This window comes from Apodemus sylvaticus, chromosome 14 (assembly GCF_947179515.1).
Source record: "Apodemus sylvaticus chromosome 14, mApoSyl1.1, whole genome shotgun sequence".
Lineage (NCBI taxonomy): Eukaryota > Metazoa > Chordata > Mammalia > Rodentia > Muridae > Apodemus > Apodemus sylvaticus.
Window position 1 is genome coordinate 78511195 of NC_067485.1, and position 19745 is coordinate 78530939.

Consider the following 19745-nt stretch of genomic DNA (forward strand, 5'->3'; position numbering starts at 1 on the left):
CCTCCTTATTAAAAACATCAATAAGCTCAGGAAATAATAAAATCCATTATTAATATTGCTCTCTACAGGATGAATATAATGCGTATGTTTATTTGTTTAAGTGTCTATTTGGAGGAACCCAAATCATTCTGCAAACCTCACATCAATCCTTTTATGAGGGAGGATACTGTCCCTATTTTAAATGGGGAATGGCCTCCTGTAAAATAACAGACGGGCAGAGCCACGGTTACCTGACAAGGCAGACGTGAGTACACTAGACTTCCTACGCACCAAAACGCACAGCCTCAGCTGTATGCTTTGCAGAGTGCGAACCTCAGCAGGACAGCGGTCTGTCTTGATTTAACTCAATGAAAACATGCAAATAACTTTTTATTATGCCGAACAGTGGTCGAGCCTGGCCACTACGCACAGGCAGACACTACAGAATGCTAGTTTGTTTTTTGTTTTGTTTTGTTTAGCCCTAGCTGTCCTGGAACTCACTCTGTAGATCAGGCTGGCCTCGAACTCAGAAATCCACCTGCCTCTGCCTGCCAGAGTGCTGGGATTACAGGCGTGAATAGATTGTTGTTGTTTTAAGATGAGGAGGCTCTCGCAGCGTGGCCCTGGGGCCTGGAACTCTTTCTGAGGCCCAGGCAGGTTCTCAGGCTCTACTCATTTCTGAGTCTCAAGGGCAGGGCGTGCAGGAAATTGATAGCACACAGGCATTCGAACGCCAAGACTGAAGAGACTGAAGAGCTCAGACCCTGGAGAGGAGTGGAGCCAGCCCTACCTGCCTCTACCTGCTCTGGAACATGTACCATGACACCCACTGACGACCACGGGCACCAGACCACTAGCACAAACACCTGGAGTTCTCCGTGCTAATGAGGTATCTAGATAGCACCCCCAGCCCCCCACCCCTCGCAGAGTTCAATGAGCCTCTCTTCCTGGGCATTCCTTCCCACAAAAGGTATATAATCCCTAGTTCACCCCAAATAAAGTGTGTACATTCACACCCACCATCAAATAAACCAGCAAGAACAAGTGGATGGCCAGGAAGGCCTTCGCCTTAGAGAAGAAGCCCCGCCAAGCAGGCCTTCTCTCCTCTAGCCCTCCGTACTCTTGGCACCCCCCATTCCGGGCTCCACTTTCCCCCTCTGCCTGGCAAACAGATGCCCAGGGAAAGGTAGACCTGTGGATCCCCGTTCCCTCCCCCTTCCTCTTCCTCTTCCTCTCCCCCTTCCCCCCCTCCATCCCCCCCCTCTCTCGGTGCTTGGCGCTATCCTGACAGTGCTAGGGGGCACAGAGAGCAGACCTGACACCACTGAGGACTTTGCCCTGCCTTCTCTGGGAGACCTGCAGGCTGTGCTCCTGGCACCCCCAGAGAAACAGGGCTTGGTAGGACACTCAAGTGCTTAGATTAAAGGCAGGTACCACCAAAGCTGGCATTTTAAATAAATTATTAAGGAATGCACAGATTACTTTAGAGTGACTCCCAATTATATTAAGACTTTAAACAAGAAATTAATTAATTAAATGCATACTTGCATTGGGTAAGACTTTTATCATACAGTTGAGTCGTATAAAAAATTAAGCAAACTTATTTTTCAAGTATGTACCCTTTGCTAATCTGTCTTACATTTCTTTTTCATTGGCATATTTCTTGACTAATCTATTTACTGGCTTGAAGACTCTTAAGGATTTCTCAATCAGAAAGTTACAAACAGTGAAGGAGGAGTTGTCAATACTAGCTAGATTAAGACATTTTTATTTTGCCAAATCAGCTTAGGTTTGTTTAAAAACAATTTCAATTCTCTTCTCCCTAACCTTTCAAATGTAGGACACTGCCACGTGCGCAGACTCTGCGGCAGCTTTAAGTCAGTATGTTTATGTTCTAATGACGGTGGAATGTGACTATACTGACATCAACCTGTGTGAGAAACAAAGTAAGACATCTTCAACATATGTAACCCACGAACGGTGCCGTGTACAATAGAGAAAAGGAAAACAAAACAAACAAAATGGGGGGGGGGGGAGGAAGGAAATTAACACCAGGAAGAGAAGCTCCCAGTTTTAGGTTAGATGTCCAAGGACAGCCACATTCCAAGAGTGACACTTGGATAACTTCCTGGAGAGTATAAAAGGGCTGAGCCTTGAAGCTACTATGAAGACAGCCAAAGCCCACGAGAGAAGCCAGTGGGAAAGCCGTGCAGAGAGACTGGGCCACGCTCACGCTCAGCAGACACTCGGGAACCAGAGCTCAAAGGGTGGCGGTCACTGAGGCGGCGAGTAGGGCGCCTCCTCGCTCTGGCGTTCACTGGGGATCAACAGGCTCTTCTCAGCAGGAAGTGCCATGTCCTCAACCCATTTTAACAGGATCATTTTAATCTTTTGCTGAACAGGCAGGACTAAGAGAAAGGGAGCAAACACTGTGGCAGGAGGACAGGAAGCTCCAGAAGAGAGTATGGAGGGCAGGGCGGCAGAAGTGGAGAGGAGGCCGAGCTCACAGTACTGGCTGAGAGGTGAGACGGACTCTGAATGGCGGACTCAGACAACTGAGGAAGGAGCTCTGGCTCATAGTGAAAGGGACATCTGTCTAGGGCCAGTCTGAGGACCAGTGTTCGGCCAGGGAAGAGAGTGATATTCAGAGTCTAAAGTATGATTTTTTGTGTGTGTGTGACACAGAGGGAGGGAGAGAGGAGGGGGAGAGAAGGAGGAAAGAAGGGAAGAAGAGAGGGAGGAATAGGGATGGAGGGAGGGAACAAAGAAGGGGGGAAAGAAGGGAGGGAGAGAGGGAGGAAGCGAAGAAGGGAGGGAAGGACACTACTATAGTTAGAGACCATCTGTAATGGCTACAATAAAATCTGAGCTGAAAGGAAAGATGGGGTGACGAAGGGGTCCTGTGCTTATCAGTGGGCCAGAAGATTAGTAAAATCAGGATACACGAAGTAACAGGCAGAGGCTTGTTACTGAGCTATGTAGTTGTGAAAAGTCCTGTCAAAGCCTCCTGGCTATGGCTATCACCAGAGAACCTATCCATTGCCTGCAGGAGGGGTTCACAGGTATTCTTCATGGATGGAAAATAACAATTCTGTTCACATCTTAAGATTTTGCTACAGTTTTCATTTTCAGAAAATTTTGATCTCAGAAATTTTCCTAAAATATTTTTTAATTACATTTTTAATTTCACTGCATTGTCTAAAGCTCAGCTCCCTTCCCCAGGAGAATACACACGAAAATTCATTTTGGAAGGGAAGGGGGGAGTAAGGAAACTGCCAGTCCCCACTTCCCACACACACCCAGGTCACTCCAGGGGACTTGGAAAAACTCTCATGGACAGTCTCTCTCAGAGCACTGGTCTAAAGTGCTGCTTTATTATCGGGGGGGGGGGGGGGGGAGCTCCTGAGGGTCACCTGGGCCGTATTCCTCCTAGTAACTTATTATCGTCCCCTGGATTACTGGAGCTGTCAGGCCTTGTCAGAGAGGCTCCGTTTTCACAGAGGAAGGTGATTAGCAGAGACTCACAACTGTATGAGGCATGGAGAATAGGAATTACGCCCTGAATGGAACATCTACTCCACATCCGCTGCTCCGAGGCACAGATACAATGATGGAAAAGCGTAAGAGTCGTGGGAATTAGAAAGAAATCATTTTCTAACACAGCAGGGCAGCTGTATACACACACTCTCAGCAGTTGTGACATCATGCATAAGATCTGCACAGGTCAAGCCACACAAAATCCCAGCATGCAGAGGAGGCAGGCAAGAAGCCACACCCAGTTGCCATTGGCAGCTGAGAGCTGTTGGGAAGGGAGAGACCTCTTCACTAAGGGCTGACCACTCTCCAGTAAAGGCCACATATCCAAGAGTATGCACACAGCCAAAATTTGATGGGTTTCAAAACAAAAAGGACTCAAAGCTGAGTGGGCAGGGAATGGGGGAGGGACGGGAGGGAGGACTGACCGAAATGCACCGTGTGGACATCTCAAAGAACTAGCAAAAGCTGAGGGAAACTAGTCAAACAAAATACATCGATGATACATGCCTCCCATGGGGATGGACGGACAGACAGATGAAAGTCCCCGCCACAGAGAGGCTGTTTTATACAGGTAGAGCCTGAAGCTGGGGTTGACATTTGGAGTCCTAACCTTTGCCTTACTTTAAAGAAAGATGAGAATTTCATAGATCCTCCTAATCCATCTCACGCTTATTTGAGTTACTTTCTTAAGAGTGATACTATTATGGTCAAATTCTAATGCCAGCCACATACAATACAGCACTCAAAAATGACAAAGCAGATCCTAGTCCTCTTGAGGCGATTCATCGATAACTACAAATAAATAGAGAGCCACACTTACCCGATCCGCAGCTGCATTATGATACGGGAGCTCCTCCTCACTGCAGGGAATAACAACAAACAGGAATGGTTGAGATCAGAGCAGCTCCTTACTAACTGCATCCTATGTAATGCCCGACTCTAAGAGAGACACATGTTTCACGTTTCCATCCCACCGAATTCAACAGAAAATACAGCTGGTCTATTGTCATAGCATGCCTCACCTTATACATACAGTGGTCATGTCCTACAGGGAACAACTCGAAGTCTATCTCTACAACAATCCGACCACACGAAAGTCGTGTGGCTAGAGGCCACCATACGGAACATTTCTTTTTTTTTTTAAGATTTATTTATTTATTATATGTAAGTACACTGTAGCTATCTTCAGACACACCAGAAGAGGGCATCAGATCTCATTACAGATGGTTGCAAGCCACCATGTGGTTGCTGGGATTTGAACTCAGGATCTTCGGAAGAGCAGTCGGTGCTCTTAACCACTGAGCCATCATTTCTATCATGGCAGAACATCCTGCTGGAGACCACTGCCTGGGGCCAGGGCTCGGCCACAGTAAACAGTAAATGTGCTGGGGTGACAGTCCTCACACGTAAGGAAAAGGAGGCCACAACCTCTGCAGAGCAAAGTGGCAAGCTAGACACTAAAATTAGCATAAAGAGAAACTGGAACCAGCCTGGGGGCCAGGACTAAAACCCCGGCTAATCAAGAGGCTGATACAAGAAAAATATAAAATTCAACAACTGCCTGGGTTACCAGTGAGCTCAAAGCCTACACGGGCAACTTAGTGAGACCCTGTATTGAAATAAAAACATAAAATCAGAGTTGGGAGTCCAGAGAGGTGGCTCAGCTTGTAAAGGGTTTGTTACAAAAGAAGGAGGACCAGAGTTCAATCTTTAGCAACAGCAATACAAACAAGGGCATGGTGACACTCATTGGGAGGCAGAGACAGACCTCTGGGGCTCACTGGCCGGCCAGCCTAGTCTAGCTGGCTGGGTACAAGATCCAGTGAGAAACCTACAGTGAAGAAAAATGATGGCTTCTAAGAAATATCCAAGGCTGACCTCTGGCTTCTACATGCATGCACACACATGTGAACGTGCATACTCGTGAACTCATGCAGTTGACTGAGTGTGGGCGTCACTCGCACACACAGGCGCTGAAGATGCAATTCCATGGTAGGGTATAGTGTATGTACCTGGCATGAGTGGAGCCCTAGGTTTAATTCCCGATATAAAAAAAAAAAAAAAACAGAGAAAAGAAAAGGAAAGGAAAATGGGCTTCCAATGGGCTGGTGAATTTAAAAACCTCCCTCTTTTAATCTGTAAAATAAAGAAAACTTTGCTGTCAAAACTTCAGCACTATTTTTTTTTAATATAGAAAAGAACAAACCATTCCTCTGGTTCATGTATGCTATCACTTCTAGGGTTAAAGTACCCTGAGACCTTATATTGACTGTCGGTAATAAATAAAGTATTACATATAAACAACACTGATTTCTGCCGCTTTCTCAACAGTCGGGTGTTTTGGCAACAACATGTGCATATTCTTGCTACTGTTTTCTCTTGAGATCAAGGGGCACCACTTTTAAGAACATGTCGGATTATTATTCACAAGCCTAGTATTTCCTATGTCCTTCTTTGTTTCTCTGAAGTCCTTCCATGAACCATTTAGCAACAGCAATGAAACTGACAGAAGTGGTAGAAAGCCAGAGGAGAAAAGCGTAAAGAACAGCGTAGTGAGAAAACCCAAATCCCTCTTTTCACTTACTCACCTAGCCTAACACAACATAATCCAGTGCATTCACATCAATTTATCTATGCTGGGAATCCAAAGGGAAAGGACCGAGGATGAGACCACAGTTTCAGGAAAACAGAAATCCTAAGGATGGATATAGTCTTCAGACCTCGTAAATGGTGGCAGAGCAGAAGTGGCCCTCTCATAGCTCACACCGAAACCTTCCCAAGCAGGATCTGTGGTGTACACACTTATCTTTACAGACCTGTCCTACATGCAGGCATACGCTGGGGCTCCCAGCCATCTGAGATCACCAAATAGATGTGTACTAAAAGGCGCATCTGCTTATGCCAATAATATGTATCTTTTCCTTTTCTTTTTTTCTCCTCCCTACCACCTATTTTTTCCACGACAAGTTTCTGCATAGTCCTGGAAGTCCTGGAACTTTTCTCTGTATACCAGAGATCCTCCTGCCTCTGCCTCCCAAGTGCTGGGATTAAAAGTGTGAGCCACCACGCTGGCTCCAATAGTCTATATCTTGCTACCTAAATCTCCTTCAAGCAGAAAAAGGAAAGAGCAGTCAGAATACACACACAGATATTCCTCCCTCCGGGTCAGCAAACCACGGTCCATGGGTCAAATCTTGTTTGCTGTCTGTTTTTGTAAATAAAGTTTTATGGAGCACTGTCATTTCTACTCATTTAGACACTGTCCGAGTCTAGGGTTGTTCCTGCCCTATAGCAGCAGGGCTGAGTCACTGTGACAAAGACACATGGGCCACAAATGCAAAAACATGTAGTATCTGGCTCTTGCTAACAAACGACTACTAGATAGTCGTTCCCTTACTTTAGAGAATCAGACTTTGTAGGCACGCGTGGACTGCTCAGAGACAACACTGAGCTGGCGAGTGCTGAGCTTTGGTCTTTTGCTATGTATTATATATAATGATAAATGCTGGCCCTAAAGCCTGACTGCCCCCAGGGATGAGAGAGTCCGAAGGTAGACCTGAGTGCTGCTAAGTAACTTTGCCACCCAAATTATCCCTGATTGGTGAGTAAAACTGCCTACAGCCTACAGCCTACAGCCTACAGCCTACAGCCTACAGCCTACAGCCTACAGCCTACAGCCTACAGCCTACAGCCTACGGCTGGGCAGGAGGCGGAGGTGGGGGAAGGGTCCCTGGAGAAGATGCCCAGGGTCAGTGGGTCAGGGAAGTCATGACAACATGGCATGAGGGCTGGCCAATGGGAGTTAAGAGCAGCCCAGATGGCACACGGCAAGTTCTAATTTGAGGTTATTGATGGGGAGCAGATACTAATAGCTTAGAGGATTGACATCTGCCCAGCTCCAGTGCTGATTAAGGCGTATTATAAATATAAAGGCCGTGTGCTTTTGATCTGGGAACTGAATGATAAAAGGTGGGGTAGAAGCCCCCAATAGAGATTCAATACTTTCTACAACAGACAAGGGCTCCTTCTTATTAATGGGTAAGTAAAACAGCAGTAATCAGAACAGAGACAAAGGCTTTGGAGGCGTGGTTTTCATCTGGATCAGGCTTTACCTGAATTGCTAAGTATGAGCCTGTAGCCTCCCAACACTCATGTGGAATCTTTTTAAAATGTGAAATAAACATTCACTTGGAAACCCACTTTGTTAAAATAGTTAAAATCAGCTAAGTTGGGTATATTGATATGGTTCATTTTTGGTTTTGAAACTAATTTTATTTAAGTTTAGATTCAACCTAGTTAAAATCTGTGTCTAAAACTGGCAGGAGTTCTGCCATCTTTCTAATCAAACTGGATATGTTGAGAGCAACAGCACCTTCACTCACTGTCTGTGACAGACTGTATGGGCACAGGGACTTCATGCTGCTCCACTACCTTTTATAAACGCATAAAGCTGGATAAGTATTGAACATCTGATGCTTAGTGTTATCTGACCTCCTCTATTTTTAGTACAGTTTCCTTATAATTTTCTCTTCTATTAAAAACTTGTGACCTAAAAACATTATTTATCATTACACAAATACCAGACATTCTTTTGTCCGGAAAACCATGGTAGCTAGTTTTTGCTAAATATTTAAAGTTCTCCAACCTCTTAAGCAAGCTCCATTCTTCCAGTGTACAGCTGTAACTACCACAGGCTGCTTTGGCAACAGTTTAATAAACAGACTGTGAAATCTGATACCAACACAAGTCAGTCATATACTGTGTTAACTTTCGTCACTCCTTTATATATCATAGCAATCTTAGTTAATATCATTGAGTACTCAGCATATCCAGAAGGCTGGGAGGTTGTTCATTGTATTGTATTATACTATACTGTATTGTATTACATTATATTGACAATGAATTTAAAATCTAATTCCGACTGCAGCAGCAATCCAATCGTATACTTAGCTAAGACAAGAGAGGCGCACTTTTGATCAAGGCATGGCAGAAAGCAGTATCTCGATGCTCACACCAACCAACGGTGCGATAAAGTCTCATCTACAGTAACAGCCACCAGCAGCAGACGGGGGAAAGCTTTCCTAAGAGCAGACACTGTAACAGCCACCAGCTACTAAAGCCAAGCATTGCACTGGAATCCTCCTCTCTCCAGCACTGTTCTCATTTGTATTTCTCTTCTGGGACTCCAGAATAAAGCAGGTTTTAGACCTGAGTGTGACATCATGAGAACTGGTACCTGCAGTTCCATTTTTCAAAGATATGGTCACCTTTGCTCTCTTAGTTAGTATGTTGACAGAAGCAGCCATTGTCCAAGCCCCTGCTGTCTTAGTGCGCATGTCGTTAGAGCAGCCATTTCAGTCCCCTGTTGGGCATTTCACAGTGCTCATCCAGAATCATGCTCATCCAAACAGAAGGCAGGAGAAGGCAGCAACAGCAGCATGGCTCTGAAGTGAGACCTCCTCTAGACCCCCACCCTGGGAGCTGACCTGTCTGTCAGTCAACTGACAGCGACTTGAGCACTACAGGCTCCCCCTCAGAACCCAGAGAGAGAGAGGAACTGCCACGCCCACTGCCTGGTGGCATACAGGAAACATCGGTGATGTTAACCATCAGGTAAGTTACTGGCTCACTTCTCCCACTACAGCAGCTGCACCTCAGCCCAAACTTTAAACAGTTTTAAAATTAAAACAAAACAAAGCTGGGCAGTGGTGGCGCACGCCTTTAATCCCAGCACTTGAGAGGCGGAGGCAGGCAGATTTCTGAGTTCAAGGCCAGTTTGGGCTACAGAGTGAGTTCCAGAATAGCCAGGGCTACACAGAGAAACTCTGTCTTGAAAAACCAATAAACAAACAAACAAACTACAATGTTTTAACAGGCAGATACAAGTTTGGATCTTGGGCAAGAACTTGTCTGTAAGACAAATTTGTTTCAACTGTCAAGAAAGAAAATTTAGGTAACTAATATACCCTTTCAGAAAGTAAAGTTTTTTCTAATGCATTTGATACTATTTGTACTACACTACAATTCTTAAAAACACATAATTATAAGGATGGAATGGTAAGAATAAACTGAATTGCATCCCGTCTTCTGAATCAAGATCTAGGACAGAATCTAGAAATCTTTCTTCAACTTTTCTAATGTGCAAACCAAATTAGTGACCTACTGAGTTTTGAAGTCTTTATCCTCAGACTGTCCTTTAAAACGTGACTCCCACCCGGGTCTGTACTGACTACCACAAATGTCCACAGCTTCTCACCACAGTTGTAGCAGGTCAGGGACAAGAGGAGGGAGGAGGAGAGGAAAGGAGGACGAGGAGGGGGGGCGGGGGCGGGAGGAAAACAGAAGAAGAAACAAGAACAAGCAAGGCAGGAGCGTGGCTGGTGCCGGTGCAGGAGCGAAGCTCTGTCCTCTAGGGAGGCCAAGGGCGGGCACGCAGCTTTACATGGTACACAGGCGGCAGCTCTAACCAGAGCTTCCACAACTGCCCACATCTGATTCCTTCAACGCCTCGCACACTTACAACACAGAAGGTGACTTTGATTCTTGTCTCTACCAGAAGTCAGCTGACAAGCAAAATGAGCACACACAATTTACACAGCACTAGGGTCTAACGCACAGATGGACGTTGGTCTGTGGGACAGCTTGATGAGTCAAAATCCTTTAACTGAATTACTAGTACTCTAGTAATTCTAGACTCGCTCAAGTCTCTACAAAACATAGGACAGATTGAGTTAATCTTTAGAAGCAATATCATGATTACATTTACAACTATAAGGAAGATTCATTTGGTATTTTTTTCCATTGGTCAATTTTACATTGTACAACATTCATTTTCTAATTGCTAGTTATTTTAAAATTCATCTCTATAAAACTCAATGTTTTAAAGATATGTTATCCATATGCATTAAACTCTTAAATTATGAATATAACTCACTTATGTACTGATTGTGCGGTTTATAAAACACAAGGCAGTGTAGGTTATATTCTTCACTATAGCTCAATCTTAACCACGGAAGTTAAACATGCTAGGAACCAAAAAGTACAGAAGATCACTCCTGGAATCTTAGAAAGAAATCTACGAAATTTAATAACAAACAGGTAACCAAGGTAGGATTATAACTAAAAAATGACAGCTTTTGTGACTTACTGTAAAAAGCCGAATCTATCGGTGACTTTGTAAACAAGATAATCAGCATCTTCCCAGGGCTCGATCTCTGCACCTTCCCGTCCCTGAAACAGAGATGGGGAGAGGGCGTTCACAACACCGAGGATGGTTCTTTTAGTGAGAAAGAGCAAACACGTGGGCATTTTAAACCTCAACTATTTCTGGCAGTGTAATTATTGCCGCTTCCCAAGAGCTGACATACAAACTGACAAACCTTGAGTTCTACAGTGAACTCCGGGGACAGCCTATCACGCGGACACCTCACGCGGACACCTCACTCAGAGAAGGCAGTGCGGCTCCGTCCTGCCTTTGCTTGCTTCCCAGCTATATCCTCCCTCCATCTGCTCTGGTTGCTAAGCAAAATATTGGCTTCCAAATGGGTGTGGTCGCCCATGCCTTTAACTCCAGTGCTTCAGGGGCAGAGGCAAGCAGATCTCTGAGTTCCAGCCTCCCAAACCCCACCCTTTCTCTCTCTCAAAACAAGGGAATCATGTTGGAGCTGAGCGCACTCTTCAGTGACAGGACTGAACACTGGTGCAAGCACTGCTTAGCCACAGCTCTCGTGCTCGGGGTCCCGCCGTGTAGCACGGCCTCTGCTGGTCCCTGGCAGGTCTCTCAACCCTCAGCCTCAGTGTATGATTGTTTTCTCATAGGTGACCCTTAACTGCTGCAATGCCCGGAATTCATTCCTCAGCCCAGCATTTCGGTACCACCTACCCATGGGTAATGCTGACGAGGTTAGGACACCTGACTGTAATATCAACACTTCAAACTTTAGACTTGGGAACACTTCCATCTGAGTGTATTTTATAATGTTGCTCCTATGTTTCCCTTTGAGTAGACTAGGAATATCCTATGGGCAAGGACTGTCCCCCTAGTCCTAACTTCGGCCAACTCTATAGGGTGAGTGGCTGGGTAGTGGAGAGGTGTCTGCAGGTGTGTAAGCAGTCCTCTCCATTAGCTACGCAGCCAGCTAAGTTATCGAGGCTTGTCATGGGTGATACCAACAACTAACACGACACTGGGGACTCTGGGAACATGACTGTCTGAATACTGCCTTTGTGCTTCCCTAGAGGAAGGGCATAGGCCAGGTGGCTATTTATAATTTCATGTTCCTATTATTCTTATAAAATATTTTAAAAAGATATCTGACTACATTCGAGTGATGAGGACGTAGAAGATGATACCTGCGAATAAATGTTATCACTTACTAAAGGAGAAATAAATAAGGAGACAAATTGTTAATAACAAATTATTGGTAACCTTTTACACCAAAACCAAGATTCCATGCTAAGGTAATGCAAAGGAAGGAAGGGAGGGATGGGGAGGGAGGTTTAGGTGGGAAAGGGGAGAGGGGATAAAACTGAGAGAGGGAGATATTTGTAAAGGCCACTGCAAGAGAGGTCTGCAGTTTTAGAAACAACTCCCTGCTGGCTAGCTCTCTTAGAATCAGCAGGTGCTATGCAGCCTAGGGAGGAGAAGTCAGTAGCAGTCCAAGCCAGCTGTGAGTCCTGTGAGCTTCTGACCAGCCTGGCGTGCCCATGAGGCGTGTCCAGGAGTGCTGTGAGGAAGTCCCGGCCTACATCTGCAGGACACACTCAGTCACTGAGGTTGCGTGAGGGCAAGAGCTCAGGCAGGAATCTAGAGGCAGGAATCTGAAAGAAAGCTGCTTGCTGACTGACTTCCTGGCTTAACAATCTATTTATATATAGCTAGGACTACCACCTGAGGAGTGGTGCCACCCACAGCAGGGCAGAGCCTCTGACATCACAAACAATCAAACAGACTCACAGACATGCTCACGGACTAACCTATGCATTTCTCAATGAAGGCTTCTCTTCTCAGATAAGGCTGGACTGTGTCAAGGTGACCATTAAAGCTAACCAAGACCAGGGCACTTCACAGCGGGAAACGCATGCCTGGTGAAGTAAATGTGACTAAGAATCCACGGCTGGGGAGCTCATGTGCCCAGGGGTGAACCTGCGACATCACACTGCCCTCTAAATCCGCAGCTCTACACCCCGCTCCCATCAGAGCTTCCTTTTGTAGCTTCCTCTTCAGACAGCTATGACCACAGGAACTCCCTCCCTCTGGGTCAGCGTCTGAGGCGTGCTCTACCATGAATGGGCTCTCTATATTACATCTCTTCTCTGAGGCTCAGGAACATTGTGGAAGAGGCCACAAGGCTGTTAGAGTCAGAGGGTCAAGGAGCAACAGGATAAAACAGTGTCTTCTGGTTATAACCAAAATCAGTTCACTCAGGGGCTCACAGCAGTGGTGGCTGCCAGCACAGTATCCAGCCAGTCAGCATTTCAGCATGCGGGGTGGGGGTGGGGGTGGGGGTGGGTGGGGGAGTGGGGGGTGGGGAGGTGGGGGGGGGTAAGCCCCTGCCCCAGCTGCGGAGCTTCTGACAGGTACTGACAGGATAGGCACAGCCCACCCAGGCTGCACTTGAGCAGCACAAACTGGACTTGGTGGGAAAGAAAAGAAAAGGAAGAAAGGAAAGTAAGCTAGTGGAGAGCAGCTCTTGCTAGAGGTGCAGAGTGGATGTGGGAGGAGTGGGGAGGAGCGGGAGGAGAGGGGAGGAGCGGGGAGGAGCAGAAGGAGAGGGGAGGAGCGGGAGGAGAGGGGAGGAGAGGAGCTGAGCGGGGTGAATATGAACAAAACACATTGTATGCATCAACAAGATTCTCAAAGAACAAAACTATTAGAAAATAGTTAGAAAAGATAAATCTCATTATAACATATGGGTAAAATGCTAGTTAAAATCGAACTTAAATGAAGCATAAGTACAAGAATGTGAGATTTACAGTAAATTCACAGACCACAAATAAAGTATTCATATAAGATTACTTAGTTCTATATATTTACATACTCAAGTATTTATTGTAGCTGCTATGAGTCAAAAATTGTTCCAGGTATTTACTTTAGAGGAATGAATCAAGATTTCATAACCCAATGAGTTTCTATTCTAGAAGAAAGAGCAGATAACAAGCAGAACAGAACACTGAAGGAGATGGTGTTCGGAAGACGCAGAGAGTGCACTGGGTAACAGGACAGACAGAGCAGCTACAGACCATATTCACTCAGGAAGTAGGATCTGAGGGCCATGCCAAAGAGGCGGGCAGTGGGGTCTTTGAAAATCCAGGACGGAAACAGTCAGTACAGACACAGAAGCAGGAGCGGCCCACATGGTAGAGAGCAGTGAAGTGGGGGTTGGGGGGCAAAAAGGAAGGAGTGGGGGAGGGAAGGAGAGAGGGAGAAAGAATATTCAGAGGGGGGAAAAAAGAGTTGAACTCTATGTTCTCACAAAGAGAACAAACTTCCTGTGATTTCAGCTCTCCAAAAACCAGCCCCTTATGAATTTTTTAATAAACACACTAAAAGAGTAAATATAGATACTCACTCTGTCATATTTAGCAACTATTTCAGCTCGTTCCTGAGCAAGTTTGAGGGCTACATCCTGGTCCAAACCTGTGGAGAGATCAAATTTAGATGGGCTGTTATCCTGAGAATAATAAAGCTAGTCATAAAACTAATAGAACATAAAAGCAATACGTCCTACAATGAAAAAGTAATAAAATCAAAATGATGATTTAGATGTAGCTTTAGAATTCTAACTGATCGATCATGTCAATACTATGTATAAAGTCAAAGAGTGTAAATTTATTAATACAGCACAGGCTTCACAAAGCTAAGTAAGCCCTTGTTGTGGTCTCCATTTTGGTGAGATGTGCCTCCCTCACCTACACACACCCCAAATTCATGTTTGAGTTCTGGTCTTGAGCTGGTTGCACTGTTCTGGGAGACTGCAGAACCTTGGGGACACAGAACCTTGACTGGCAGATGGGGGTCAGAGGGGCAAAGGCAGGCCCGGCCTGGCACCTCTCTCTGCCTGCTGGTTTTGCACCATTTGAGGGGCTCGGCAACATCACCCTGCCTTCCTAGCCATTCCCCTGAAACCATAAGCCAAAATAAGCATGTCTTTCCTTGGCTGTGTCTGTTACTAGTATTGGCCACAGCGAAGAGGAAAGTAATGGATACAGCACTCAAGGATCAACTTTATGTTGGGACAATCTTTTTGTACAGTGTGAAGATGTTTCTCTGTCCTTGCTTACCTGCCTAAGGCACCTTCTGATTGGTTTAATAAAGAGTTGAATGGCCAATAGTTAAGCAGGAAAGGATAGGCGGGGCATCTGGCAGAGAGAAACTCTGGGAAAATCAGAGGTGAGATTTGCCAGCCAGACAGGGAGGAAGAAACAGGTGCTGGGACTGGGGCGAGGTGACTAGGCAGAACGTAGATTAGTATAAAAAGGTTAGTTTAAATTAAGAGTTAGTTGGGAACAAGCCTAAGCTATAAAGTCTAAGCTTTCATAATTAATAAAAGGTATTTGGGTCATTGATTTAGGAGCTGGGCTGGGCATAGGAAGGCCTTGCAGTTGTACTCTGAATTAAAAATGTCATAGAATAGGAAACTGAAATGGTAAGCTCTTAGGTTTACAGATAGAAACAGGAAACAGGATTTAACTGGGAAGTGGGCAGCAGGGCAATGCGGGGAGACAGGAAGACAGGAAATTACACAAAGGATGCTGAAGGACCACAGGGAACACTATTTTATGTTTGCTTAAAAATGAGAGATGTAGGAGTTGTCCTAGCTTGCTCAACATCACTGTGGTAAGGCACTCTGACCCAAAATAAGTTGGGGCCTATGCCAACTGGGTGGTGGTGGTGGTCTTGTCAACTTGACATGAACTACAGATAACCTAAAGAGGAAATCTCAATTGAGAAAGTCGCCATCTGATCAGTTCACATATCTCTGCATAATTTCTTAATTAATGATCGATATTGGAGGGGCCAGTCCACGGTGAGCAGTGCTACCACTAGAGAGGTGGTCCTGGGTTATATAAGAAAGCAGGCTGAGGGGGCTGGAGAGATGGCTCAGCGGTTAAGAGCACTGACTGCTCTTCCAGAGGTCCTGAGTTCAAATCCCAGCAACCACATTGGTGGCTCACAGCCATTTGTAATGAGATCTGACGCCCTCTTCTGGAATGTCTGAAGGCAGCTACAGTGTACTTACATATAATAAATAAATCTTTAAAAAAAGAAAAAAAGCAAGCAAGCAGGCTGAGCTAGCCAGAGAGGAAGCCGGCGGCCTCGGCTTCAGTCCCTGCCCTCACTCCCTCACTGATGGACTGTGACATGAAAAGGTAAGGCAAACAAACACTCCTCCACACGCTGGCTTTGACCTGAGTGCTATCACAGGAAAAGATAGGTAGGTAGATAGGATGGGAGGGAGGGAGGGAAGGAGGGAGGGAGGGAGGGAAGGAGGGAGGGAGGGAGGGAGGGAGGGAGGGAGGGAGGGAGGGAGGGAGGGAGGGAAGGGGGAGGGAAGAAAGAAGAGAAATAGATTCCAAGGACCATAATGAAAATAAAGGACAACTCAGGGATCGTGTAAAGGGCGGTCAAGGAGAAAAGGCAAACTGTGCCAGTGAACGCCTGGGCATGGGCGAACATTAGGAACAAAAAGTCACAGGAGCGGAAGTAACACAGCAGCCACAGCATGCTGAGTGTCACAGCCAGCAAGACACTGCACTGAGCTCTTTAACAGGCCATGCCACACATTCTCACAGTACTGTAGGACAAGCCCCAGCCTCAACCCTGCACCACCAGAACCATCACGCCTGAGGCTCGGCCATGCCAAGCAGACGGCTCTGTGACGTGACCAGCTGGGGGAAGAGCAGAGTTCCAGTCAAACCCAGCAGTCCTGACTGGGGAGCCCGCCTCTTCACCACTGCCTCACAAATATGACTCGGAACACAGAAAGGGTGACAGACGGAACACACGGGTCCACCTTCCCCTCAAATCCCTCTCCTAAGACAATTTAGGGCCTCTTGATGTGCCACCCTTAACGGCATCCTGGTCCAGGTATGAACTGTCCGTCAGAGACGCAGAGAGCTTGGTTCCTGGCTGAGCACGCAGGAGAGGCGACTGTATCAAGGACATCATCTCCACCCGGGGAATAATCCCGAGTTAACAGGCCACTAGGCATGCCTGTCTCTCTGCTCCAACATCAACCATGGTTGCCTTGCCACACGTGCACAACAGTGGAGCCAGCCAAGCAGAGACTGAGATACAGAACAGATTGAAGTTGTTTATCAGGGGCATTTTCTCACAGTGACAGGACAGCCGACTAGTCACTCTGAAGACGGGGATTCACTAGGGAGATGGGAGTGGAGCGAGGCATCAGGAATGCTGAAGGGCTGTGCGTGGAGGTGAGTGCAGGATCTGAACCAAGCCCTCACTCACCCCAGCAGAAAAGCCCTCCGTGAAAACCGAAGGCATAGGAAGCAGTATTGTGGTGCGACCCCGAGCACATGCAAGCAAACAGAACGAATCGGTCCAGTTGATTCAGAGTGGTTATTCCAACGGAGAGGTAGTGTGTGTCACCTGCTTCAAGCAGGCAGGTGTTCCACACTGCTGCGTCATCACAGTGGGTCACAGCTCTACCCCACCCCCACCCCAATCTAAATTCATGGGGCTGAAGTGCCCCTAGTGATTAGGAGCACTGTTGGCCTTGCAGAGAACCTGGGTTCAGGTCTCAGGATGAACATCCTTGCTCAAAACAATCTGTAACTCGTTCCAGCCCCCCTCTTCTGACCTCCTGGGGCATCAGGTTCATACACACACGGCACTCACACATACATACACGGTGCTCATACATACACAGCGCTCACACATACACACATGGCGCTCACTCATACACACACGGCGCTCACACATACATCCACACGGTGCTCACACATACATACACGGCGCTCATACATACACGGCGCTCAAACATACACACACGGCGCTCACACATACACACATGGCGCTCACACATACATACAAGGCGCTCACACATACATACATGGCGCTCACACATACATGGTACTCACACATACACGGCGCTCACACATACACGGCACTCACACATACACACATGGCGCTCACACATACATACACGGCGCTCACTCACACATACACGGCTCTCACACCTACACGGCGCTCACACATACACGGCGCTCACACATACACAGTGCTCATACATACATACACGGTGCTCATACATACACGGCACTCACACATACACGGCGCTCACACATACACGGTACTCATACATACACGGCGCTCACACATACACGGCGCTCACACATACACAGTGCTCATACATACATACACGGTGCTCATACATACACGGCACTCACACATACACGGCGCTCACACATACACGGCGCTCACACATACACGGCGCTCACACATACACAGGGCTCACACATACACAGTGCTCACACATACATACACGGGGCTTACACATACACGGCACTCACACATACACAGTGCTCATACATACACGGTGCTCACACATACACAGGGCTCATACATACATACACGGCGCTCATACATACACGGTGCTCATACATACACGGCACTCACACATACACGGCGCTCACACATACACAATCACAGTATTTTTCAGAAGCATTTTAAAATTTGACATACTTTTTTGTCTAAATCATTTAAATCCCCCCAAACTTTTAAGAATAAGTATCTACTTGAACTACATTCTTTAAAAACACACATTACACATTTCTAAGTTTCAAATTCAATCCCATAAAACACAGAGAGCAGACTTTCTTTCCCTGTGAATACTGAGAGGTAAGCAGTAAGTAGAGAAGGTCCTATCAACCTCACAGCACTTACCCTCGGGCAGGTACTCAGGCTGGCCTCCAAAGGTGACAGCTGTCTCTGTCCTCATAGAACACTCCCTACTCCAGGTCTCATTACTGAGTGAGAGGGTTAGGTGGTAGCACACATTCTGCAGCTGACAGAAACAAGATCGTGCGGCTCTGCTAGACTGTGAAACCACAAGGCACAAAGCCTGAGAGGCAGTCTTTCTTCTTCCAATGGAAGAAGGCCTCTCTGTGGTTACTTGGACGATGGAGACTCAAACAAAGATGATATTTGTTGAGAGAAAAACATGTCTTTCAGACGGAATCCCAGCTAGGAGCCACAGCAGCCTACACTCGACATTCCTCTTCACAGCACACAGGGGCTTTATACAAGCACCTCACAGGCCACTCTCACAGGCCCAGTGAGCCACATTCTTAGGACTTCCAACAAGAGTTGTCTCTCTCACACACACACACACACACACACACTCACTCACAAATTAAATCTAAGAAGAAATTTTATGTTTTAGCATAAATTTTTTTAATGTTTTTAATTAATTAAAATGCCAGGTCCTGATTCATACTATAAACACATGGCAATACAATGACTTTACAAAGGAAAGCCTATTACTCTTTTGGGGGAGAAGGGAAGCAGATACAGCACAGCGGTACCACTGTGAAGGCCAGAGGGCGACTGGGAAGAGTGGCTCTTCTGCCACAGTGTGCGCCCCAAGGATTGCATGCGGCTCATCCAGCTGGGCCTGGATACGGAGGACCTTTCCCCACTGACTCAGCTTGCCAGCCCACATTTCAAAAAGTTCAATAAACCATATACTTGCAATGAAAGCTTTATTCTTCCATATGTTTTTCCTTATTATCGTTTATTTAAATAGGCAAGAACCTATAATTTGAAAAACATTTTGCATGTTTTTCATGCAGTCCTGTTACTTTTCGTGTGTCTAGAAACAGTAAATACACTGAACAGACAGTCATGAATGTAGTTTATGCTCCACTGAGGGCAGGGATAAGATCCAACAACAGAAGATCTGAGGAAGAGAGGAAAGGGTCAAGCGACACCCTCAGGAATGGGCATCAGGCGGGCACGCTGCTCATCTGCTAGAAGGTAAAACAAGGCACACTTCAAAGTCCTAAGAAAGACGGCCACCAGCTTGGAATGTTATGCCACAAATAAGGAAAAAGAAATATGCTTTTAGATATTACAAAGTAACAAGCTGAGATACATTGAAGAATGTTCACAGCCTAATCCCTATGGCCTGTGAAATCAGCACATAGCAGAAAGGGTCACACTTGTGACTGACAGGGGTCATGAGGAGGGAAATTGGAATGGACAG

At 46.2% G+C, this 19745-nt stretch overlaps 1 protein-coding gene across 7 annotated transcripts in view; it reads right to left on the reverse strand.

Moving 5' to 3' along the window:
- Usp6nl (USP6 N-terminal like) overlaps positions 1 to 19745 on the reverse strand; it is a 121840-nt gene that overhangs the window by 42786 nt on the left and 59309 nt on the right. For all 7 annotated transcript variants that reach the window (XM_052157764.1, XM_052157763.1, XM_052157758.1 and 4 more), the window contains 3 exons: positions 14088 to 14155; positions 10664 to 10746; positions 4337 to 4376 (listed from right to left, as the gene is read on the reverse strand). In XM_052157764.1, coding sequence (XP_052013724.1) covers positions 4337 to 4376; positions 10664 to 10746; positions 14088 to 14155 — 191 coding nt within the window. The remainder of the gene's footprint in view (positions 1 to 4336; positions 4377 to 10663; positions 10747 to 14087; positions 14156 to 19745) is intronic.